The sequence below is a fragment of the Mixophyes fleayi genome, chromosome 4 (genome assembly GCF_038048845.1).
Source record: "Mixophyes fleayi isolate aMixFle1 chromosome 4, aMixFle1.hap1, whole genome shotgun sequence".
Lineage (NCBI taxonomy): Eukaryota > Metazoa > Chordata > Amphibia > Anura > Limnodynastidae > Mixophyes > Mixophyes fleayi.
In genome coordinates this window covers 11,663,869-11,690,026 of record NC_134405.1, presented here as the reverse complement: position 1 = coordinate 11,690,026, position 26,158 = coordinate 11,663,869, and the positions used below count along the sequence as shown (strand labels likewise).

The window sequence follows — 26,158 nt, the reverse complement described above, 5'->3', positions numbered from 1 at the left end:
GATAGACATAGGACAGACATTGGACAGTCTTTGAGGATCATCTTTTTTATATAATTAAATATGCCACATTTCAATGTTTAATTTGTTTACACTGAAAACTATTATATTGCTGGATTGCCAAGCAGGATTTGGACCTGCTGAATATGGGTGGAACTGACAAATTTAAGACTGCATCAGCCTAGAGGTAATAGGTCATGTTGGTGAATGTACCATGCATATTTAAATAAGAGATATGGGGACTCATGGACAGGGTCACAGACAAATTCATTACAAATGCAAAGATCAAAACCAGACAGACCATCAAGAAGGTAAAAAAATTGAGTCTGTCATCCTTTCATATCTGATTGGAGATTGGTAAGATCATGAAGTACATCTAGGAAGTAGCATGAGGGACTTTTACTGTTTAGCTCCAAAACTGCATGATCACCTCTATTGGGCACAAATAGGCTCCACATCCGAGGCTGAGGAACTGTTTTAAAAAGACTGATACATACTTAACCAATCTAAGATTCCTCCTTAGCGTTGCATAATACTCCACCAGATGAGACTTTTCCAGAATAAAATTGAAGATGAGAAGATGTAGAATCAGGAGAGACAGATTTGTGAGCATGAAAATAAAAAAAACCACCAGAATCTAGAATCTAGAAAAGGAATTCCAGCAGATAAACACAGTAAGGACAAGAGTGATTCTCAAGATACTTTGTCCAATCATCCCAAAAGTAGCTAACAATAATAATAGGATGTACTGCTATGGAAAAGTCTTGTCTCAGGATCAGCCAGACGTTCTACAACACATGTTTGCTGGCCAAATGTCCCTTGATTATCATCAGGCTGCTGGTCTCTAGAAGAATCATGCAATGCTCAAAGTACTCTTAATTTTCCTGAAGATTTTCATTGAGTGTTTTATCAGATGTTAGAAAGGTTCCCTTTAACTCAGGAATCCTAAACAACCAGAAATATTGCTCCTCAACCCTGATTGCTTTTGACAGCAAAAATACTGAAACATGCTTTGCGGCATCGTAAAGTGTTATTTCATCCCAGTATGCCAACAGATGACAATGCTTGTGTACTGCTACCACCTGTTCGGATCACTGGCATAGTGTAGATTCTTTATAATATTTATTTACAGAGTATGAATGGTCATAAATGTTATTACCGAATGTAATTTATTCTCGTTTTTTTCAGATATTAGCTAAAACAAATTAAAAGTGACTGAAGATACTTTCTGGCACATTTAAAAAATAAGTATTGTTATCCTGTTCATTGTCTTGTTCACAGTTCCTTAGGGACAGGTTGCATATTTTGATTTAATGTTGCAATTTCTTGTTTTCATTTCAACTTGGGAACTGTCTCATACTTATAACCACTAAAGAGAGAGAGAGAGAGAGAGAGAGAGAGAGAGAGCGGGCTTACTAATGGATGTCATAAACAAGACCCAAGTGAGAGTCTTTGTGTTTTCTGGACTAACCGACAATGGAAAACTTGTTCCATTCCTCTTCATACTCTTCTTACATGTTTATTTGGTGACCATACTGGCAAATGTTGGCATGATGGCTGTTATCCATAGCACTGCAAACCTTCAAACTCCGATGTACTATTTCCTGAGTTACCTCTCTCTGGTGGACATTCTCTACACATCAGTTGTCACTCCTAAAATGCTCTCTGACCTTATTTCTATAAGTAAGACCATCTCATTTAATGGCTGTGCCCTACAGTTTTTCTTCTTTGCTGCTCTGGCATCTACTGAGGCTCTTCTTCTCTCGAACATGTCCTATGACCGATATGCTGCTATCTGCCACCCACTCCTCTATGTGTCAATAATGACGAAGAAGAAATGTTTATCTCTTGTTTTCATTGCTTTTACACTTGGCTTCTTGCAGTCATCAGTACAGACCAGCTGTGCATTCACTCTCCAATTCTGCAGGTCAAATCTTATAGACCATTTCTATTGTGACATCCCTTCACTGCTCAAACTGTCCTGCTCTGACACTTTCTCCTGCGACATGGTAACTGCTTACATTGTAGGTGCTTGTGGTATAGGTTCACTGACGGTAATCACGGTCTCATACATACTCATTATATCTTCCATATTAAGGATTAAATCTACAAAGGGCAGGCAGAAAACATTTAGCACGTGTTCTTCACATCTCATGTGCATCTGCATTTTCTTCGGGACAGTTTTGTCCACTTATCTACACTCTCCTTTCAGTAACTTAAAAAAACAAGACAAGATCGCTTCTGTTCTCTATTCAGTAGTGATACCAATGCTGAATCCACTTATATACAGCCTGAGGAACCAAGAGGTGAAAAGGACAGTTATGCGTGCAATACACTATTGTACTAATGTATATATATAGTTTGGGGTGGGGTTTTCCTAATCATATTTGACCAACAAAAAGCAAATGAGTCGCCCATATAATTTTACTTAATTTAAGATATTAGTCTATCTGGTAAAGACCCACGGAGCATAGCTGAGTTTAAACATTGGTCTGTCCGTTCAGAAATAGTAATTTTAGAGATCAGCCTTTGGTTCTTTGATGTTTTGATGTACAACTTCCTCAGAACTTTGGGGGATACAGTTATTTCACTGCTTTTACACCTCTGTAAATCTATTGCCATCTCAGACAAGGCAGTAAAACATTATATATATATATAGCAAGAAGAATGTGTGTATTTAAGGAGCACTCAAGGAACCCCTAAGATAAAGTATAATAATTTTTATTTATATACATTAAGATAATTTGATATTCTACAATAATGTGACAAAATAGTGAAATATTAAAAAGAGGATAATGAGGTAGTGAACCAAAGAAATTCAAACTGAAAGTAAGGCAAAAAAAATAGTTAATTGTCTTCTGTACAAACCATGGGCCTGATTCATTAAGGATCTTAACTTGAGAAACTTCTTATTTCAGTCTCCTGGACAAACCCATGTTAAAATGCAAGGGGTGCAAATTAGATTATTATTTTGCACATAAGCTAAATACTGGATTATTTTTCATCTAGCACACAAATACTTGATATCTTTATTTTTACACTGAAATTTAAAGTTGATATAGGACATACTCTACCCCAACTATAAATTTACCTCCCCCTCCAATGTCACAGCCCTGTCCGCTCATCTTTGAAAGCAAAGGACACTCACTACAGCCTACGATTTTGAGGGAGTGAAAGGGGCAGGGAAGGAGCATTTGCCCATAGTCAATTTTACAGTAGTGGTGTGCCAGACCCGAGCACACGCAGCCATGTCTGAATCAATCTTGCGCATCTCAAGGTAACGTGTTTTTCTAAAGAGAAAAGGATGCCAAAAAATAGCTAAAAATAATACAAAATAATACAATTAAGTGGATAAATAAATCAATATTGTTCAGCAAACAATGTCATGCAGCTGTATAGGAGGCTGCATCTCTCTTTTTTTTTTTTGAATCCAGTATTTTTATTGGAATTTTTCAATATACAAACATAACAATCAACAAAAAAAAACAAAAAACAAACAATCGCATACATATCAGAATTAAATGATGTAATTTACAAGATTTCAGTAAGGTATAATAACACAAATGTGCCATACTCATTTAGGATCATACATTACAAGTGCTTATACATATACAGGTTACACATATAGGGTTTACCACATGGATCTAAATACTTATTATAGGAGCTGCAGAAGCCATACATTTAGGTACTTAGAGCATTTAAACTAGATGACACAAGATAAAATGGAGACTCCAACCATCTGTACCATATACTCTCAAATTTCTTCAGAGCCTGTCTGCTAGTATAAACAAATCTCTCATGTCTTATGGTGGTATTAACCAGTGCCTTCCAATTTTTAACCGTTGGACTCGTCGGAGCCAACCAATACAATAATACAGATCTAAACTGACCAATCAGTGCATAAATGGAATTCTAAACTCTGTCCATAAAAAATGAAACACAGGGCAAATGTTCGTCTCAATAGAAAAACAGCGCTAATGGTATAAAGATGTATAGAGTCAAATATAATTGTTCCCAATAAAGCACTAATCATGCTATTATCGGAATAAAGTTCTGTGCATAGACTGCCAATTGTAATGAGATACTGCACCTTAATGATATGATAATACATTTATAAGTAGTTGTTCTAGATAATACATTTATATGTATTTTTCGATTATTCATTCAAAGAGTTATTTGCAATGTTTTTTATTTTGTATTTACATTAATTAGTTTAACTTATACTATACCCTTACCAACTATATATCAATATACACATATTTCTATCAATTAATTCGAGATTTTTTTTTGAGCATACTATATGTGAAGATTATGTATTATTATTATTTTTCCCTAATATTCAGGTATGACAATGTATATTTTATGTAACCTTGTAATGTAATCTCAACGTGTGCTTTGAAAAATGACATAAGTCTGAACCTATGCAAGCAGAACAGGCAGAGATGGGAACTCAGGCCCTGTGAACATTCCAGATCTCAGGACATCCCTAACTCACTTAGAAAGCCCTGTGACATTCAGGAAATCAGTCTGTCCTGATTGACAGCTAACCTCCAAAGGTGGGGGTGAGAGCTATGTAGAAAAAGGTTTAAAATCTTATATCTTAGACAATAACGTGTGCATTTTATAAGAGGGGACCTGTCAATGGTGAAAGTGTGCCGTCCTCCTCCTACTCCTCACACACCACATCTTAGCTAGTAAGTTAGTACTTCTGTTTTTTTTCCTATCTTATTCCTGAAACTTATTTATGCAACTTATCTTGTATGTCTTGTTATTAACTGTTTTGTAATTAAGCCTTGACAATATTTTTCAGATTAAATAAATTTAATCTAGCATACTCTCCGTGATTCTTTGTGAATTTACAAAGCCAAGTGAGGCTCATGCTACATGTGTATGTGACTTAAGTGTGGAACATTAACAAGTAGTTTTGGAGGACGTCATAGTAAATCCTTTGTGATGGCAGAAAAGGTGTATACATTTGTAAGTGACTAAGGTGACTCCAGTCACGGCCAGCTTTTCAGATTGCTGTATCTGAGACAGGCTGGACATTCATGACAAACTGGTTGATGGGAATGATAATATTTTTCGTTTTATCATAAGAACTTAAGTGAATTAGTGTGTGATGTTCAGCATGGCCACTGACTATAATCAGATGAAAAAGGATGAGCTTTTGGCTTTGTGTGTCAACAGAGGAATTGTTGTCTCTGGCAGGAGCCTAGAGCAACTGATTCAAGCGCTTGTGGAGGCTGATCAGAAGCTAAGTGTCGGAGGAGGCAGTGGAGAAAACCCCTCTGCTTCAGGAGCGCACTCAGCACTGGACATTATCACAAATACCTCTGTTGAATCAAATAGGGAGACTATCCTGGACAGTTATCCTCACACTGCTCTCAAACAGCTAAAGGATGCTGACTCTGCAAAATCACTGCGGCTGACCCAGTAACTCCAAGAGGCTGCAGAAGGCCGGGCAGAGAGGGAGGCTGCTGAACGCCGGGCAGAGAGGGAGGCTGCTGAATGCGCTGCTGCAGACAGGGAGGCTGCTGAATGGCACACTGCTGCAGACAGGGAAGCTGCAGAGTGTCAAGCCAACACGAACACCAGCGGGAGCTCTCCGGGAGCAGCAGCCCGTCGGTGGACCAAGGTCCTAGTAGAAAAAAAACCAGACACAATTAATTCCCCATGCTGGAAAAAGACGGTGGGCTAGATTTACTAAACTGCGGGTTTGGAAAAGTGGAGATGTTGCCTATATCAACCAATCAGATTCTAGGTTTCATTTATTTAGTGCTTTCTACAAAATGACAGCTAGAATCTGATTGGTTGCTATAGGCAACATCCCCACTTTTTCAAACCCGCAGTTTAGTAAATATACCCCGGTGACTCAGATACGTTTCTGAGGGGATTTGAAAGGACTTGCCGACAGATTGCGCTGGACCCCAGCGAGTGGGCCAGCTATTTAACCCCTGGACTGAGAGTGAATGCTATGGAAGCGTTTGCACACCTTCCCAAGGAACTGGACGGCGATTATGCCGTAATTAAGAAAGCCTTATTAAGTCGTTTCAACATAACTCCTGAGGCTTATCGACGAAAGTTCCGAGACTCAAAGTGCAGTCCCTCTGATACCTATACCGGACTGTTAGAGCAATTATCATCCATGATCCATCAATGAATTGAGGGATTGCAGGTACTGGGCTATGTTCAACTAAAAGATCTTATACTCCAGGAGCAGTTCCTTGCACTGTGCCCAACTGAGGTGAAAGAATGGGTTGCGGATCGTGACCCTAAAATATTGCAAGAGGCTGCCAGCCTGGCCAACAAGTACACCATTACCAGGGCTCCTGTGATGAAGACCTTTGGGGGGGTGGGGGGGAAACCTGTTTTGGTAACTGGCCGCAAGTGTTTTACATGTGATGAAGTGGGCCACATCAGTGTCAATTGCCCCAAAAAGAAGAAGACAACAACTTCTCCTATGAAGGGGGGGGGGGGCGGCAGGGAAGCCAGTGCATGACATCCTGTGTGCGGGAGGACCCCATAGACAATCCGCAAGCGGTTAAGGTACGACACCAAGTCCCACTTGGGTTGCTAGACTCTGGCAAAGACCTGACTCTTGTATATCCAGTTCTAATGAGCCCAGAGAATATTATTCCCAGGAAGACTATTGCTGTGTGAGGAGTGGGGGGCCTACACTCTGCTGTACCCCTAGCCAGAGTGTATCTAGATTGGGGATCTGGCAGAGGAATATGAGACAATGGGGTACTAGATAATCTGCCTGCCACGGTACTGTTAGGGACTGATTTGATAAGGAATCGTGCTGCTTATATAAATGAAAGTGATGTCATTTTGGGTGCACTGATGCAAACTAACCCTATTCTTTCCCAGGTGGGTTCTGCTGACCAGCATCACCTGAGTGCAAAAATATGTACAGGTACCTGTAATGCAGGGGGAGGAATTATGTGCCAATGTGTCTAAAGGTAATACAATTGCTGGAGAGACTAATGCTTTAATTCCACTGGCTTGTGAATTTGATCAAGGCAAAATGTGTGCGATTGTGCCTAAATGGGATACCATGCCTGCTAATGTTTTAAAGGAGGCAGGTCAATTTACATGTCCCAGTTCTGAAGGTGATCCAAAGTGTGAAAATGTATCCAATGTCTTAGCAGTCGTTACCCGGAGTGAAGCAGCACAGAGGAGCTGTTCATTAGCCTCTGCAAGTGTGGAGGGAAGCTCACTAGAAACTAATCCCCCTCCACCCCTTTCCCTCCTTGTAGAAATTGCAGGCTCAGGCAGTGATTTGAATGAGCGACCTTCTGCTGTGAGCAACACTGACCAGCTCAGAAGTGAAACTTTCAAAGCAGAACAACACTCTGATCCCAGTCTATCAACAGTGAGGGGGAGGGTCAGTCAATCCTGTCTTGAAGGTGAACAAGATAGAATTACTCTGTGTGAAAAACCTGAATTGCTCTGTGATCATTTTGCATCCTGTAATGTGATAGAGATAAGTGAGGGTGAGAAGCAGATAGGTGGCAGTGTTAACTCTTATAATTATGTGGATTTATGCGAATATCCAGATGTAATCGGGGATAATTTGGAAACCCCTATTAATAGTGAGATGTGTAATGGTGTGAATGTCACACGTGTTACTGTGGTAGAATCTACCTTTTGTCATGAGGTAGGAACAGGTGACAATGTTCCTGCAAATGTGTTATTTGGGACGAATTTACGTAGGATGCTGTCTCCGTATGGATCCACTGATGATGTTGTGGACTCAGCTGAGAGTACCCATGCTTTTTCCAAAGTACCAGGATGTGACAGGTAAAAGGTTTGTTCTATTGAACCTGCAGTGTGTAATGATGTTAATGCTACCCATGTTACTGTGTTAGGATCTGCTGAGAGTACCCCTGTTTGTTACCAGGTACCAGAATATGACATGGAAAATGTAGGTTTAATTGTACATGGAATGTGTAAGCGAGGATGTGACAAGAAAATGTATGTCTTATTGTATCTGAAATGTGTAAATTAGGATACGACAGGAAAGATGTAGGTCTTAGTGTATCTAAAAATGGGTAAACTGTCTGAAGTGTCAGTGTTCACCTGCCAGAAAGCAGTGCAGGCCAGGTTCTCAGAATTAAGCCCTGAGTAGGAGGGAAGGGGCTGCCAGAAGGTAACACTGATCCTGAATCAGTCTCTCTAACCCCTCTTCTTACAGCTCCTGCAATGATAGATGTGTCTGATGACAATATGGTAAATCGTGTTTTGTTGCAATCTAACCCTGTCCCTTTACAAACCCCCTGTCCTGAGATAAGGGATGCATTATTATGCATTATTTTATGCATAATAAATAAGCATAATTTTTCACGTAATCTGCCAGCTGGTGCTAAATTAATTTGACAATTCGCAAGTTTAAAATTATATAATTTAAATTAAAAATGTATCAGGTAACCAAGTTACATCCTTAAATCTATAAATATAAAAGAAGTGTGTTTCTTTGTTTGTAGGCAAATATCCCCTGCACCAATTGGGATGAAGCCAATGCCTGATATTAGGGGGTTAGAATCCTGGTCGGACCTCCCGTTGGTGTACGCTGGGCACAACTTTGACCCGTGGAGCCTGTTCTGAGCCTTCCACTGTATGGATTTGGACAAAAACTTCACAGTCTGGTAACACTGGATCCCAAAAGACATATTAGGGTTGAGGTCCCGGGTGGACCTGCCATTGGTGTACACGGAGCAAATCTTAGACCCGGGGAGCCTGTTATGAGCATTCAACCGGATGGAATTGGTTTGCTTGTTCGGTTATGTATTCGGACACTCCTGCACCTATTTGGATGAGACCAACATGAGGTAGATGGATTTGGACGAAAACTTCAAAGACTGGTAACATTGGATGCCAGAAGACATACTAAGGGGTTGAAGTCCCGTTCAGACCTCCCTTTGGTATACGCAGGGCAAAACTTTTATCCAGGGAGCCTGTTCTGAGTTTTCCACTGGATGGATTTGGACAACATTTAATATAAAAACAAATAGGACACTAGGCAGCCACCTAATGAGTGTGTTGAAAGAGCTTCTAATTTTTACAGTTACAACCATCTCATTGATAACTTAATAAGTTGAAGATTTAAACACAACAACGCCGGGTACTTCAGCTAGTATTAGCAAAAAGAATGATATACTCACGATCTATGCTTAACAAAATGATTTAATAATTAATATCACTTAGCTTCAATAAATTGTTAAACAAACACATCATTCCTTGGACTATATTGAGGTGTGGTGGGGGTGAAGAATTTTACACAGTGTAGGATTGGAGAAGGAAAGGAGAGCAAGAAGGAGGGAGCGAGGGGATGATTGGGTTAACAGTTCTAATTTCTCTAATTGGAACCCAGAAGCAGTATGGAGTGGTAAGTATACTAAAGTAACCAGGTCTTGGTGAATTTCCTTATTGAGTTGTTTCTTCAAGCGTGTTTTATATTCCATATTAGATATTAACGAGATGTTATTAATTACATCTTGGTGCATGGGAGTGCCTTATTTTTGTTCTGTTACTTGCAATCTGGAGTTTAGCTAGTAGATACTGGATAAGCATTAATAGTTTATTTGTGTGTTTGTCAATATATATAATGGGTGCATCTATATACATAAAAGAAGAAGTTTGTTTGTTTGTTTGTAGGCAAAAATCTTTGACACCCCTACACCGATTTGGATGAAACCAACGCGAGGTGGAACTCCTGTTGGTGTACACAAGCCAGAACTTTAACCCACAGAGCATGTGAGCCTTCCACTGAATGGATTTGGATTAAAATTTCAAAAAGACATTTAACAGTGTATACCAGATGACATAAGTGTAGGTCTCAGTCGGACCTCCTGTTGGTGGACGCTGGCCAAATCCTATTCAGCCTCCAGGAGGGTCTAACATTTGGGCCCTAAAAAAGTTTGAACTGGGCTATAATTAGAGAATGATCAGATCACGGGTTTGTCTGTATTTTAATTCCACTTCAGCCCAAAAGCATATCTGTTCTTTAGTAGGCTTTCTGTGAACACGAGTTAAAGGTGTAATCACGTACATGTGTCAATTAGGTCTAGCTGTCTCATGTGTCTATTGAGAATTTTTAGGTTCCATAAGGACACTTTAATGTGTGTAAGATGCTTGCATAGTGCCGTTGGTTCTAGTTCAGTGCACTTGCTTAAAAACCACATCTTAATCAAAACTAGTAAAACAATACGTAACATTTGGGCATTTGATGAACATTTTTTGTGAGTAACTGTACAGCATGTGATCTTAGAGACTTTGGCATCCACTGTTGCTGTATCTTTGATCTTATCTTGAAGTATTGGTCAGTGCCTTACTGAGCTGGATGGTGAAGTTCAAAATTCAAAAGGGTTTTCCAAATATAGAGGCTGGAAAATCAACCTGGAGTCTGGAAAATCATTGACTCATTGTCGGAGGTTGATTTATATATCCAAAGGTTTTTGGCTATGCAGTGAATGTTCTTACTTGGCGGCATCAGCCGCTGATAGATAGATGAATAAGCTCCCAATGGTATCAGTGGCACACAACAAAACTTTTCAATTCATCAATGCAAAAGAAATGTGAAAAATAAAATAATCAATAACGAATAGCCCTATATCTGAGAGCCATGATTTATTTGTTTGATTCTCTCATTTTGACAATATTAACCGGGTATAGATCTTGAAAAGAAAATTACATTTTCAGATGGCACATATAGGTTTCCCAAGGATGCTTCAATGTAGAGTTCATTATCTTATAATCTTGAAAACCAAAGGGTAATGTAGAGTTGTTGCTCAGTCTCCCTGGGTATCAGGTGGAGCTGTTTTAGGATTGATAGGGACTTTGGGTTAGATATTAAAGTGGCACCTAAGCTCTGCATTTGTGGTTACAGTTTATCCTGGTAAGTGTCTAATTCTTATATTATTTCAATAGTGTCAGCTTTTGAGATCATCATTTTTGCTTTATAGCTCCTCCAACTAACTGTTTAGGTGATCAATATATTTGTCCATGTCTTGTTGGAAACACTGGAAGATTTTTGAAGATACGTCTCTTGTTGCATACTGGGCTAGGTACGCTCTGCGCTGACAGACACAATATACTGCAGGATACATTCTATACATATGTGGAATATAAAATCCCAGCAGAACACAAAGAAAAAAGAATGTTCAATTAATGTGACCTGTTAATAACATGGGGTTTGATTCATTAAGAAGAGTAGGCTAGAAATGTCTTACTTAAGTCTCCTGGACAAAACCATGTTACAGTGCAAGGGGTGCAAATTAGTTTTATATTTTGCACATAAGTTAAATACTGACTGTTTTTTCATGTAGCACACAAATATCAACTTTAAGTTTCAGCGCACAAATAAGCTATTAAGTATTTGCGTACTACATGAAAAAACAGGCAGTATTTAACTTTTGTGGAAGATAGAAAACTAATTTTCACCCCCTGCATTTTAGCATGGTTTTGTCCAAAGAGAATTAAGTAAGACATTTCTTGCCTAAGGTCTTAAATGAATCAGGCCCATAGTTATTAATGACAAAACATTAAAATAGTGTTCCCCTCTAACTCCCATGAAATGCATTTATTAGAATGTTATGAATGTCTACTGTGCATAAAATGCATTTTTACTAGAGATGAGCGGGCTCGGATATCTGAAATCCGAGCCCACCCGATTGTTGCCGATCCGAGCCGGATCCGAGACAGATCCGGGTATTCCCGCCAATTGCAAAACTGAAACCGAGGCTCTGAGTCATAATCCCGCTGTCGGATCTCCCGATACTCGGATCCTATAAATTCCCCACTAGCTGCCGCCATCTTCACTCGGGCATTGATCAGGGTAGAGGGAGGGTGTGTTAGGTGGTCCTCTGTCCTGCTATATCTCGTGCTGTGCTGTGCTGAGGAAATAACAATGACCTTAGAAGGACACAGCCCAGCCCAGCCCAGCCCAGCCCAGCCCAGCCCAGCCCAGCACAGCACAGCACAGTACAGCCCAGCACAGCACAGCACAGCCCAGCCCAGCCCAGCACAGCACAGCACAGCACAACACAAACATTTTTTAAAAAAGTTATAAAAAAAATAATTATAAAAAAAAGAAATTAAAAAAAAATATCCAAAATCAATCCTGCAGTATAAGTCCATTGGTACTGTAATATTACAAAGTTCACTGATTCTGCAGAATAGACTGGTAATTAGTGGAAATGATTGTTATTAAATGTTATTGAGGTTAATAATAGCGTAGGAGTGAAAATAAACCAAAAAACTTGATTTAAACACTTTTTATGTTTTTTTCAAAATAAATCCGCATCCAAAACACAAAACACGAGACACCAAAAGTGGCCGGTGCACATCCCTAATCTTTACAGTTGCTCCTGATTGCAAACACATGTTCTAGCTGTATACACATGTTCTAGCTGTATACACATGTTCTAGCTGTATACACATGTTCTAGCTGTATACACATGTTCTAGCTGTATACACATGTTCTAGCTGTATACACATGTTCTAGCTGTATACACAGCCATCATCACTAGTATCGCCACTTATATCAGACCTATAGCTGGCTCAAGTGATAAGACTAAAAATCACATACCTTAGAGATGCCCAAAGCTTGAATTGAATGCTACTGTGTTCAACACCTTTACTGTACATTGACTACATGCATACACCAAGTCCCCTCTCCGTTCCACCCATGAAGCCATAGCCTGTCATAAGGGTTCTTAGCGCTTGAAGACGAATCTCTGGTGTATACTTCATGTCTGGGCATGCGCAGTGCATTTTAACGCAAAATGCGTATCGGCATTTACATTCCTTAATGAGTCAGGTCCAGAGTGAACAGTCCAATATAAGCCAGGTCATACACACTAACACTTTATCAGGTATAAGCAAACATAATCAAGATCCAAGATGCAGAATACAGGATACAGAACACAAATCAGGTCTAATAATAAATAAAAAAGTGTGTGTATAATCTTCTTTACCCATTTTGGTGGACCAAATGGTTGTGAGCTCTTCTATACAATCACTTCAATTGCATGTATTGTATAATTTACCAGCTGGTTTTGATCTTTGCAAGTCACAAGTGTGTTAATGTGATTTTTTATCATTGTAATTATTGGTGTCCATAGTAGTATGTGATGTGACAGATAATTACCGGTATACTGTTTACATATTATTTTAAGAGATTGATATATATTATTAAATTACATATTGGATACAGCGCCCCTTTTTTTGCCTGTTTACTTTTTGTTTATCGACAGATTCAGATATCTGTTTTAGGGAGCAGCGGTCCTATATTATATGATATCATTCATGATTCTTAGCGCCTGAGAATTTTTTGTATTTAGGTCTAATAATATGTTTTAGGCAATGCTATTTTTAAGTTTTGTATAGCGTTGCACACAGAGACATTGATCATTTGTTTTCACAATGACCAGGTGTGAAAGACACAATAGCCTTCAAAATATGAAATACACCAAATCAATAAAGATAAATTGTATTAATTTAATTTGCTATTTTTAAAACTTTGTAATGCTTTTGTAACTCCTGCTACCTTGGGTAGGGTACATTATTCCAGCAGTGTAAATGTTGGCACTTAACATGCCGACTTGATAATGTCCGCAGTCTAAATGACGACATTTTCTTTGTGTTGACAGATGGACAATGTTGTCAGTGTGATTGGCGACATTCACAATGATGGCATTTACATAGGAATGCCTGCGGGTCCGGTGTCGATACCCTGGACCCACTGGCAACTTTGAGGACAAGGATAGAATGGGCTGATCCGAAAAAAACCAAAACATTACTAATTTCAAAAACATAAACCAACTCCCTTTGCTCTATTGGTAGCAAACCAGGGCACTGGAGCCTTAAGTGAGGAGGTGTCACTAGTTAGAACATTCTAGTGTTGAGAGGATCATGACACAAACAGAATACATAGAATGAGATGACACAGACCAATGCGCTTACACTTTTAGAGGTGTGGGGAACGCATGATACTTAAGGTAGCAGAATAACAATTGTATCTGATGGTGGGGAAAGAATGTTTTGATGCATTATCAGCTGCTAATAAAAACACAGTGAGTGGTGACTGATACAGAGGTATGATATGGTTAGAATTAGCAAACAATGTAATATAGAGAGGTGAGAAAAGAAGGAGTTACTGTAGAAACCTTAAGACTCTCAGCTACTGGCACCCACAACTGTCCTTCAGCATTTATCTTAACTGAACCTCCTTCCTCTTCTGGATCTAGAGCATGCTTTTGCTTTCGTGTTTCACATGCACTTGCTAGCTGGAAGTAGCTGGGTAGCCGGTGTTCTCCTGTTGCATCGTGTTCACTTGTCAGAACACTTGTTCCTTATGTTTTTATGTTCTCCCCGTGTTTGCGTGGGTTTCCTCCGGGTGCTCCGGTTTCCTTCCACACTCCAAAAACATACTTGTAGGTTAATTGGCTGCTATCAAAATTGACCCTAGTCTCTCTCTCTGTGTGTGTGTTAGGGAATTTAGACTGTAAGCTCCAATAGGGCAGGGACTGATGTGAATGAGTTCTCTGTACAGCGCTGCGGAATTAGTGGCGCTATATAAATAAATGGTGATGATGATGATGATGATGATGATTATGTTCTATGTCAGCTGCTACCTCCAAGGAGACAGTAGATCACCAGGAGAAACAGACATAGCAAAAGCAATGACTGTGTCCAGCAGCTGAACTAAGATGGTATACAGTAGGTGTTATAAATAACCCTGGAATGATAATACTCCTGAGCACCACCTTGTACTTCCCCACTGTCTTCACAATGCTGAGATAGTTCCATCAAACACAGTAAGATAAAACATATTTACTCTGCTCTCTGTCACATGAAGCATTTCCAATAGCTTAACACTGACTTGCTATATACAGAATCAGTTAGTATTTGGAACTGTTGTTAAAGGAAAGTATTGCTCTGATACAAACTAACTGTACTTGCTAAAAAAAAGGAAAGTCTATGCTCTTATAACTGATATTGTTCCATATATGTTTATATGGAAGCATTGTTACATCAATCTCACAAGAGGAACAGTGCTCATGTCAAATAAGGATGTTTACTCTTATTCTATAACCTTAATTATACAATATAGATGGATCTGATAGCAGTGTAGATACATATGACATTGACGTATACTTTAATATTTATATTAATCGGGTTATTGTATTTCATATGATCATGGAACCTTTATAGGCTGTTTGCAATATTGTCAGTTTATAGTTTATGGAATATTGCAATAAAAATCATATTGGTTTTTAAGTGTCACTTGTTTAAAATGTAATATTTGTCCATTCCACTCTGTGTGTGTTTGTATATATTTATATTTTATATTTTATATGACTGGAAATACAGTTTTGAGAGCTGCTGTAATTGGATTATTCAAATATAATGCCCCACCCCCGAGTAGAGAGATCCAGAGATAATACTTTGCGGTGTTAGCCCTATTCCTGACCTCACCTCATCCACTCCACAGAACAGAACAAGTTCTCCATTGTCATCCCAACTTCATTCATAGATTAAAAAAATGCCACAACATTCAAATTGACAAGACAGTGCACAATTCGTGGTACATGAAATGGTGAAGGAAAAGTGGAAATCAAAGATCAGGGGGTAAATGTATCAAGCTGAGAGTTTTTCGGCGGGTTTGAAAAGTGGAGATGTTGCCTATAGCAACCACTCAGATTCTAGTTATCTTTTTGTAGAATGTACTAAATAAATGATAGCTAGAATCTGGTTGGTTTTTCAAACCCGCCGGAAAACTCTCAGCTTGATACATTTACCCCCATATCTCAGAAAAGCTATAGGAAATGGACTGTTCGGCTGCAAAATTTTAATTGTGCAAATATATAAATTTTATTCAAACCTGCTATGCAAAATAATGAATAGTATGTATTCCTTATTACAGGGTAAATTGCATCCTCAAATTAAAATAAATAGTTCACTAATATGTTTGTTTCTAATTTATAATAATGAGCGTTATGTGTTCTGTGGCAGAGAATTATTATACTCCTGGGTAATAGAGTTTACTATAAAAAGGATCAGGATTTACATGGAGGAGAAGCTGTGCAGATCCTTTATATCAATTATATACCAGACAGGTAAGAAACTGATAGACACCTCTTGACACAGGAATCATTTTATTTAATATTGTAATTAAATACAAGATATGAAATAGGTGACTGAATTACGAGGGCATTGTTATTCAATAATTCCAGGAACTTAGGTCCAGATCAAAACACCAGAGGCCATTAATTATTTGTGTTATTTTATATACTAAAACTATTGCATTAGTCAAACACCTGCTGTAATCACCATAAATGTGCTTTGATTTGCATTGTGTTATTTGTAACTTTATGCAATGTGCATCTAAGGACTAGCTGAGATTGGGGTGAGCTTGGTTGTGTGGACAGGGTCCAGAGTTTTGAGAACCCCTCAACACCTTTGGTTAAATATAATAATATATTCTACAAATGTGACACATTTATTAAAAGTGGTGCATAGTTAAATGATGTACACTTACATTTTGGAAATGTTAATATCTGATTGATGATACATTTATATCAATCTCAATGTATGAGCTGTAGAGCGATAGGGTACTGTCCATTGATCTGAGACATCCAAGTTCAATTTAAAGTCAATCTTTTCACTTTGGATCAGTCACTACTTTCTATTTGGTGACAATATTTATACAAAGGACGGCGATGGGATTGTAAGTGGTATTTCTGGGTTTTGGATGAAGCCATTTACACATTTTTAATGTTGCTCATGAGAGTTAATTGTGTACAACCCAAACACATAATGGGAAATTATTATTCTGTCAATTTCTTTTTTGGTAACACTTATTTATGTTGGCAGATATTTGGCTGTATTTTTTGCTATTGACCATAATGTATTGTTGGATAAAAGAAGCTTCCATCCACATTGCACACTAAGGGCTAGATTTACTAAACTGCGGGCTTGCAAAAGAGGAGATGTTGCCTATAGCAACCAATCATATTCGAGGTTTCATTTATTTAGTGCATTCTACAAAATGACAGCTAGAATCTGATTGGTTGCTATAGGCAACATCTCCACTTTTTCCAACACGCAGTTTAGTAAATATACCCCTAAGTCTCAGATGTGACCATTGTTTCTCACCCCTGTTATTGTGACATGAAGTAGAAAAAGATTTATTCATATACTATGCAGAATCTGTTGTTCGGAAATCAGTTGTTGTGACTGATGGTTCTAGGTCTGAACTACAACAACCATACTCATGTATAAGTTTACATGAACACCATTGGATGCCACTGATTTTTGTCAGTACTTTAGGGCTTTACCAACTATTAGCTGTGGCATTTGGACATGTTCCTAATTTGGCAAATAAGCACTGTAGAACATGACGATGTGATAAAGCTAATAAACAATAATCAAATCACAGATTGAACAAGATAGACATTTGTTACTTTATTGGAGGGTAATCCTTTTTGATATACGTAAATATATCACATTTCCATGTTTATTTTGTCTACAGTGCCACCTATTATGTTGCTGGAATACCAAACAGAAATTGTACCTACTGGGCAAGGGTATGTTACAAACAGCACTAACGCAACAGAAAAACATAACATGAAAATGTCAGAGCATAAAGTGGGTAAATTTAAAGTCACCATGCAATGAGCTGTGCACAAAACAAAACAAAAAGAAAATACAAGGCAGTACAAAAAAACACAATATTAAATGTAACAGTTACTTGCTGTGGTAACTCCGAAACAAGAGTCCAAGGGGTAGATTTATCAAGCTACGGGTTTGAAAAAAGTGGAGATGTTACCCATAGCAACCAGTCAGATTCCATTTATCATTTATTTAGTAAATTCTACAAAATGACAGCTAGAATCTGATTGGTTGCTATAGACAACATCTCCACTTTTTCAAACCCGTAGCTTGGTAAATGTACCCCCCAAGAGTGTAAAGCATGAGAATCTGAGCCAGGGGGCTGTTAGCTAGTGAGGATTCTTCTAAGTGAGGATTTTTACAAGTGTATTAACTAATTTAGTTAGTATAGTAAGAGATAAACAAGAGATTAACAAGAGGAGAACAGGAAGGGCACCTTTTACTTGCTAACACTGCTACATGAGGACAACATTCCACAATCAGTCGTGAGCTCTGATATCCTCCACCACCTGCATTGTCAACTGCCTGGACTCTCCTTGCTGATCTGTTTCTCACACTTATTTAGGCTGCTGCAGTTTTAATATGACTTGTTAATTCCAATTATGCTGCTTGTATTCCCACCTTTAAACCGCACTATTGCTCCACTTAGCTTGAACTTTTAACTGGCTCCCTCTTGTCCTGTGGAATTACATAACCAGCTCAGTGCACTTTGCATTATGCCTTATGTTATACAATTGCATTCCAATTATGCCTGATGTCACAGTCTAATCTAACTGTTTTTATAAATACACCCATCTGGTATCTCTACTATCCTTACTGCTTCCTATTCCCTGGCTCATACTTTACATCTTTTCTTCCTCTTTTCTCTCTTTCTACCACTGCACGCTATCGCTTTACTCACCTTTCCTGTGCTCACCATTTCCTCACTTCACTTGTAAGCCCTTACCATCCTTGACTTCTGTATTACTTTCAACTGTCTATTCCACAACTTCTCTAGTTTTATCATTATTTACTCCTCACTCACTTCTGTCCTCTCCCTCTATCCCCCTGCTTATCTTCTCCAACCTTTCCATAATATTCCTCTTTCTCACTCCCCCCTCTCTCTTCCCGTCCCCCTCCCTACTTCACTCTGACTCGTTGCCCCCTCCACCATCCTTTCCTCTCCTCCTTTACCCCACTCAAACTCTTTCCCTCTTGTCCACTTCGCTGCTCTTCTCTCAGTGTCAGTCTGCTTCTACCTACAATCTCCATCTCTTCCCCCCCAGGAAATCTATTCCCTCATGTTACTCCTACCTTCTGCCTCTCCCATTCATAATCCCGCTTATCTGCCCCATCTCCACTCCTCCCCCACCTCTTGCTCCCCTGCCCCTCGTTTCCTGTCTGCTGACAAGTCCCCTCTTATTTGTGCTTCTCATCCAATTCCAACCCTCTCTTCCTGTCATGCCTCTCGCTCCATATCATACTCACCCTTGCAGTCGAGCAACCCCAACAATCTAATCCACATCTCTCCTCTTCCCTCTTTTCCTCTATCCTGTGGTCTCTGAAATGCCAGGTCAGTTTGTAACAAATTGACCTCTATCCATGATCTCTTTATCTCTAGATCCTTCAACCTGCTTGCCATCACTGAAACTTGGCTATCCCATGAGGACACTACCTCTCTTGCTGCTCTTTCTTTTGGGGGCTTGTTCTTCTCCCAGACACCCACACCTGGGGACTGGCAAGGTGGTGGTGTTGGCATACTTCTCTCCTCCTGCTGCTCTTTTCGGGTTCTTTCCCTGAACCCTCCCTCTTTTTCCTCCTTTGAGGTACACTCCATCCGCCTATTCCACCCACTCCAAATCCGTGTTGCTGTTATCTACCATTCTCCTGGTCCTGTCTCCCAATTCCTTAATTACTTTGCCACCTGGCTCCCTCACTTTCACTCCTCCGACCTTCCCTCCCTCATCTTGGGGGACTTTAATATCCCTATGGACAATCCCACAGACCCTGCTGCCTCCAAACTTCTCTCCCTCTCCTCCTCCCTTGGTCTCTCTCAATGGACATCCTTTCCCTACCACCGCAGTGGCCACTCCCTTGATCTGTTTTTTTCACACCTCATTGATTCACCTTTTCCTCTGTCGGACCACCATTTTCTTTCTTTTAGCATCTCTCCACCCCTCTCACTGCCCCCATCCACCAAGGTTACTCTCACCAGGTGTAATCTTGACACAGTTGATCCTACCAATTTTTCCTCCTCCCTGGGCTCACTCCTCTCCCCCATCTCCACTCTTTCTTGCCCTGATGAGGCTGTCTCCTTTTACACTCGCACACTTACCACTGCACTTGACTCTGTCACCCCGGCAGTCACCTACAAGCTTCTTCAGTCCCCGCCGCAACCGTGGCACTCAACTTACCCGCTATCTTCAAAAATGCTCCCGCGGTGCAGAACGGCTCTGGAGAAAGTCACAAACTCATGCTGACTTCCTCCACTTCAAGTTCATACTTGCCTCTTACAGATCAGCCCTTTCGCTGTCTAAACAGTCTTTTTTTAAAACTCTCATTTCTTTGCAACTTTTTGCCACCTTCAATTCCCTCCTCTCCCCTTCCAGTCTCCCACTCACCCCACGCTCTCTGCTGTTGAATTTGCTACCCACTTCACCTCCAAGATTGAGTCTATACATAATGACATCTCCCAGCAGTCCCTTCTTACCCCACCCTTTACCTCCTCCCTGCCTACTCTGTCCCCCTTCCCACCCGCATCTGTGGCTGCTATCTCCTTTCTCCCCTCCCCCTTTGCTAGCTCACCCTCGTTCTCATCATTCACTCTGTTATCTGCAGATAAAGTCCATACCCTTCTCTTTTCCTCATCACCCTCCACATGCCCACAGGACCCAATCCCCTCCCACCACCTCTGCTCCCTCTCTCTTGAAGCCTGCTTCCACCTTGCCAATCTCCTCAGCCTTCCCCTCTGCTCTGCAATCTTCCCCTCCTTTTTTAAACATGCTGTTGTCTCCCCCATACTCAAGAAACCGTCCCTTGTTCCCACCTCTCTCTCTAATTACTGCCCTATTTCGCTTCTTTCTTTTGCCTCCAAACTCCTTGAACGGGTTGTCTACAACTGTCTCGCCTCCTTTCTCTCTTCTCACTCACTCCTTGACCCGCTCCAATCTGGTTTTCGCCCCCTCCACTCCACTGAAACAGCCCTCACTAAGGTCACTAATGACCTTCTCTTAGCTAAATCCAAAAGACACTACTCCCTTCTTCTCCTTCTTGACATCTCTGCTGCCTTCGATACTGTTGACCACGCACTCCTTTTGCAAAATCTCAAATCTATAGGCCTCTGTAACACTGTCCTCTCCTGGTTTTCCTCTTACCTCACCAACTGCTCCTTCTCAGTCTTTACACATGACTTTACATACCCCTCTCTTCCCTTACCTGTTGGCGTTCCTCAAGGTTTCATTCTTGACCCCTGCTTTTCTCCCTCTACACCTCCTCCCTTGGTGTCCTCATCCACTCCTTTGATCTCCAGTACCACCTCTCTACTGATGATACCAAAATTTATCTTTCATCCCCTGACCTCTCCCCTTCCCTTCTGTCTCATGTCTCCTGCTGTCTTTCGGCCATCTCATCTTGGATGTCCCAACGCTTTCTGAAACTCAATATTTCCAAGACTGAACTTATCGTCTTTCCCCCTTCCAGGACTCTCCCACCTCCCCCCTCTCTATTTCTGTTAATAACACTACCTTCGTTTCTGTCCCTCAAGTCCGATGCCTTTGGGTCATCCTTGATTCCTCCCTTGATCCATGCCTCACATTCTGTCCCTCTCAAAATCCTGCTACTTCCACCTTCGGAATATATCTAAGATGCGTCCCTTTCTCACCACGGAAGCTACGAAAATCCATGTTCACTCGCTTGTAATCTCTTGACTACTGTAACCTCCTTCTCTCTGGCCTTCCTGACTCTCACCTTGACCCTCTTAAGTCTATCCTCAATGCTGCTGCCCGCCTCTTTTTTCTCTCCCGCCGCTCTATCTCTGCTGTCTCCCTCCAACAGTCACTACATTGGCTCCCCATGGCCTACAGAATTAAATTTAAACTCCTCACCCTCCCCTTTAAAGCTCTTAATCAATCCTCCCCTCCCTACATCTCTAATCTCATCTCTACCTACACTTCTAGCTGTCCTCTCCGCTCTGCCTGTGACCACTGCCTCACTACATCACTGATCACCTCATCTCACTCCCGTCTCCAGGACTGTGCCAGGGCTGCTCCCCAGCTGTGGAACGATCTAAGCTGATGTTCCATCAGGTTAGCATCTACTCTCAAAAGCTTCAAGCGTTCCCTCAAGACTCATTTATTTATTAAAGTCTATTAGTCCTCCTCCTAACTCCCTTGTCCTGGCTTTTCCCCCCAGCTAGTACCACCCTATTTGTGTCTCCCCCTTTCCTTTAGGATGTAAGCTCTCAGGAGTAGGGCCCTCATTCCTTGTATACTCCTTCTACTGTTCCATCACCCTCTGTACCTCTTGACCTGCTTCCATAGCCCTGTTTTCTTAGCTTCGGCCTACTTCTCGCTGATTTCTACCATCACTTTCACACATTGTCCCAGAAATAATTTTATTGTATTACCATGTTACCTGTGTGTGTTTTTTGGTTTTGTGTTTTCTGTTCTTCAGTTTTTGTTCTCTCTGTATCATGGGTCACAGTTTTATGTATATGTCATGTAAGGCGCTGCGGACCCTATGTGGCACCTTAAAAATTAAATATGATAATAATAATAATAATAATAATAATAATAACCACATGGCAGATGGCAATTAGCAATGTCCAGCACAGGAGGGGTACAAAAACTAGACAATCCATTACCAGGAAAGAAACTTAGACGTAGGCCAGAGTGGCAACAAAAGGCGACACACTTCAAGCAGGCAAAACACGCAGGCAGTGCGTGTCAGTATCATCTGGGTTAAATGATGCCCTTGATTACAGGACCAACTGCAGAAATACTGAAAGTACTTTAAAATCAATACCATAGAAAATGCTTTCATAGAGGGGCAAACTGCAGGGAAGATTGGCAGATCCTGACAGGGTGGATTTACCAAATTGGCATCTGACTCAGCTCAGTGGATATAGGTCCTGTTGTTGACTATAAGTAATCATGTACATTCAATTAAGAGGAATGCAGTGGCTAGGGTCATTGGTCACAGACAAGCAACAAAATTCACTAAAAAGACAAAGATCAACATCAGATCATCAAAAGGATAAAATATTAAGCTTGGCAACTTTCCATATATGCAAGCATATTGGTGACATAAAGGCTGTGCATCTAGCAAGTAGCAGCAGTGACTTATACTGTGTGCATCCAATACTACATGGTCACTTCTGATGGATGTAAATAATGGTGGCACTATCTTTAATTCAGGAGACACCAGAGATTGAGGCACTGCTTCTAAAAAGACTGTTAGATAATCTCGCTCACTATTATAGGAAATAAAATAAAAAAAACGAGCAGAAAAAAGTTCCATAAAAAGGCCACCAGCATAATGGAGCTGGACATTGCTAAATAATCAAAGTCGAGAGCCATGATACTCCTCATTGCCGTTCACCAGTGATAACCAGCTAGCATAGGCTTTTTTGCCTTTTAGTGCTACAGCCCTATTTTTGTGTTCTCCTTGCTATAGGCAGTCCAGATGGTCTAGCGATGGGGCTGGTTAAGGAGAGAGGGGGTTATAATGGACATTTTTAACTATATTTGTTTTACACAATGCACTATACACGGGGTCTTATTTTTTAAAAGCGAGACGTAAATGCCCCCCAGTGGCATGGTGCAGATTACTTACAATATTAACTTGGTATTGTAGAGCAATTATCCAATGTAACTTATTCTGTTTCTTTCAGATATGAACTAAACGTAGGTTAAAATGGCTAAAGTCTCTCTGTGACATGCTCAAAAGGTAAATATTGTGACACTGTTCATGCTCTTACCCACAATTTCTTATGAATACATTATATATTTTTTATTTGTTTGTCAATAAATTATTTTAATTTGAAAGTTGTAACTGTCTGATACATGTAACCATAATATTTTTATTTCACCACTAAAGAGAGGGGGTATTCAATGGATGTCATAAACAATACCCAAGTGAGAGTCTTTCTGCTTTCTGGACTAACTGACAATGGAAAACTTGCCCTGTTCCTCTTCATACTCTTCTTACATGTCTATATGGTTACCATACTGGCAAATGTTGGCATGATGGCTATTATCCATAACACCACAAACCTCCACACTCCGATGTACTCTTTCCTCAGTTACCTCTCTCTGGTGGACATTTTTTATTCCTCAGTTATAACTCCTAAAATGCTCTCTGACCTTATTTCTATAAGTAAGACCATCTCATTTAATGGCTGTGCCCTACAGTTTTTCTTCCTTTCTGCCCTGGCATCTACTGAGGCTCTTCTCCTCTCAATCATGTCCTATGACCGATATGCTGCTATCTGCCACCCTCTCCACTATGTGTCAATAATGACTAAGAAGAAATGTTTATCTCTTGTCTTCCTTTCTTTCTCCATTGGATTCCTGCAGTCATCAGTACAGACCAGCTGTGTGTTCACTCTCCAATTCTGCAGGTCAAATTTTATAGACCATTTCTATTGTCACACCCCATCGTTACTCAAACTGTCCTGCTCTGACCCCTTCTCCTGTGACATGGTAACTTTTTACTTTGTAGGTGCCTGTGGCATGGGTTCATTGATGATAATCTTGTCCTCATACATGCTCATTATTTTTTCCATTTCAAGGATGAAATCTGCTGAGGGACGGCAGAGAGCATTTAGTACGTGTTCTTCACATCTCATGTGCATCTGCATCTTCTTTGGGTCTGTTATGTCCACTTATCTACGCTCTCCTTCAAGTGACTCTGAGAAACTAGAAAAGATTGCTTCTATCCTTTATTCAGTAATGACACCAATGCTGAATCCACTTATATACAGCCTGAGGAACCATGAGGTGAAAAGGATCATTATGCGACGATTTTACTGATGTAGATAAAATTGTATCAAATATTATAGTTCGGATTAGGGTTCTCCTAATGATATTTTTATCTACGAAAACCAAGCGTATAGTTCATATAGCCTTAACTAATTTTAGATGAGAGATGTTGTGGTAAAGACCTACAGAGCATAGCTCTTCTCTTTTCATCTTCAGGTATGTTCATCCATGCTGCTACTACTACTCTGATCATTATTCTGTGAATTTCATCCCTGCAATCTGTGTTTAAGTATGTTCATCCATGCTGCTACTACTACTCTGATCATTATTCTGTGAATTTCATCCCTGCAATCTGTGTTTAAGTATGTTCATCCATGCTGCTACTACTACTCTGATCATTATTCTGTGAATTTCATCCCTGCAATCTGTGTTTAAGTATGTTCATCCATGCTGCTACTACTACTCTGATCATTATTCTGTGAATTTCATCCCTGCAATCTGTGTTTAAGTATGTTCATCCATGCTGCTACTACTACTCTGATCATTATTCTGTGAATTTCATCCCTGCAATCTGTGTTTAAGTATGTTCATCCATGCTGCTACTACTACTCTGATCATTATTCTGTGAATTTCATCCCTGCAATCTGTGTTTAAGTATGTTCATCCATGCTGCTACTACTACTCTGATCATTATTCTGTGAATTTCATCCCTGCAATCTGTGTTTAAGTATGTTCATCCATGCTGCTACTACTACTCTGATCATTATTCTGTGAATTTCATCCCTGCAATCTGTGTTTAAGTATGTTCATCCATGCTGCTACTACTACTCTGATCATTATTCTGTGAATTTCATCCCTGCAATCTGTGTTTAAGTATGTTATAGGAAGCTGTTATCTGTTTAAACTTAGGTTGGCACAGTCTTTTATTGCTGCCTAATTTATGATAGGTATCTGGCCTCCTCTATCCTTTCCCACAAATGTTTTCTTTTCCTTTGATTAGCTGACCAATTAGCACATCTGTAGTGTATTCCTAAATTAGACTGACTACATCTTAGTTTCATTCTATGGGGAGACGTATGTGGGGTTAGACGTGTGTGATTTCTGCACTAAGTGGGATTTTCTCACAAAGTGGACGAAAATGCACAGTTAGACAAACATTGGACTACATTTGACTTGATTTTACTCCCAGCAATAAGCAACATCTGCCACAGCCTATTTCTGCACTACTTGTCTATTTATATGGAATACTGCTAAGAGGTAATTCTTAAAATACCCTTGCTTTTTGCTTTTACCCCTTTTTTCACAATGTTTCACAAATTGCTTTTCTTAGTCTCATTTCATGGCATGATCTTTAGGACTGTGTCATCTTTCACCCCTCCACCAACACACAAATTTGTTCATATTGCACCTGCATTACTCCACTCACCTCTATTTAACACCCATGAACTGTTGTCCTATTTATTATCTCTAACAAGTACAGCCTCCACCTGTCGCCAGAAAATAAAAGGCCACACATCTTACAATCC

The 26,158-nt window shown here is 40.0% G+C and overlaps 1 protein-coding gene across 1 annotated transcript; it reads left to right on the top strand.

Annotated features, from left to right (window-relative positions):
- Positions 1-1,415: 1,415 nt before the first annotated feature.
- On the top strand, positions 1,416-2,357 carry LOC142150399 (olfactory receptor 5AP2-like). Its single transcript, XM_075205595.1, has one exon. It carries the CDS (start codon positions 1,416-1,418, stop codon positions 2,355-2,357), a length of 942 nt encoding a protein of 313 aa, XP_075061696.1.
- Positions 2,358-26,158: the final 23,801 nt, after the last annotated feature.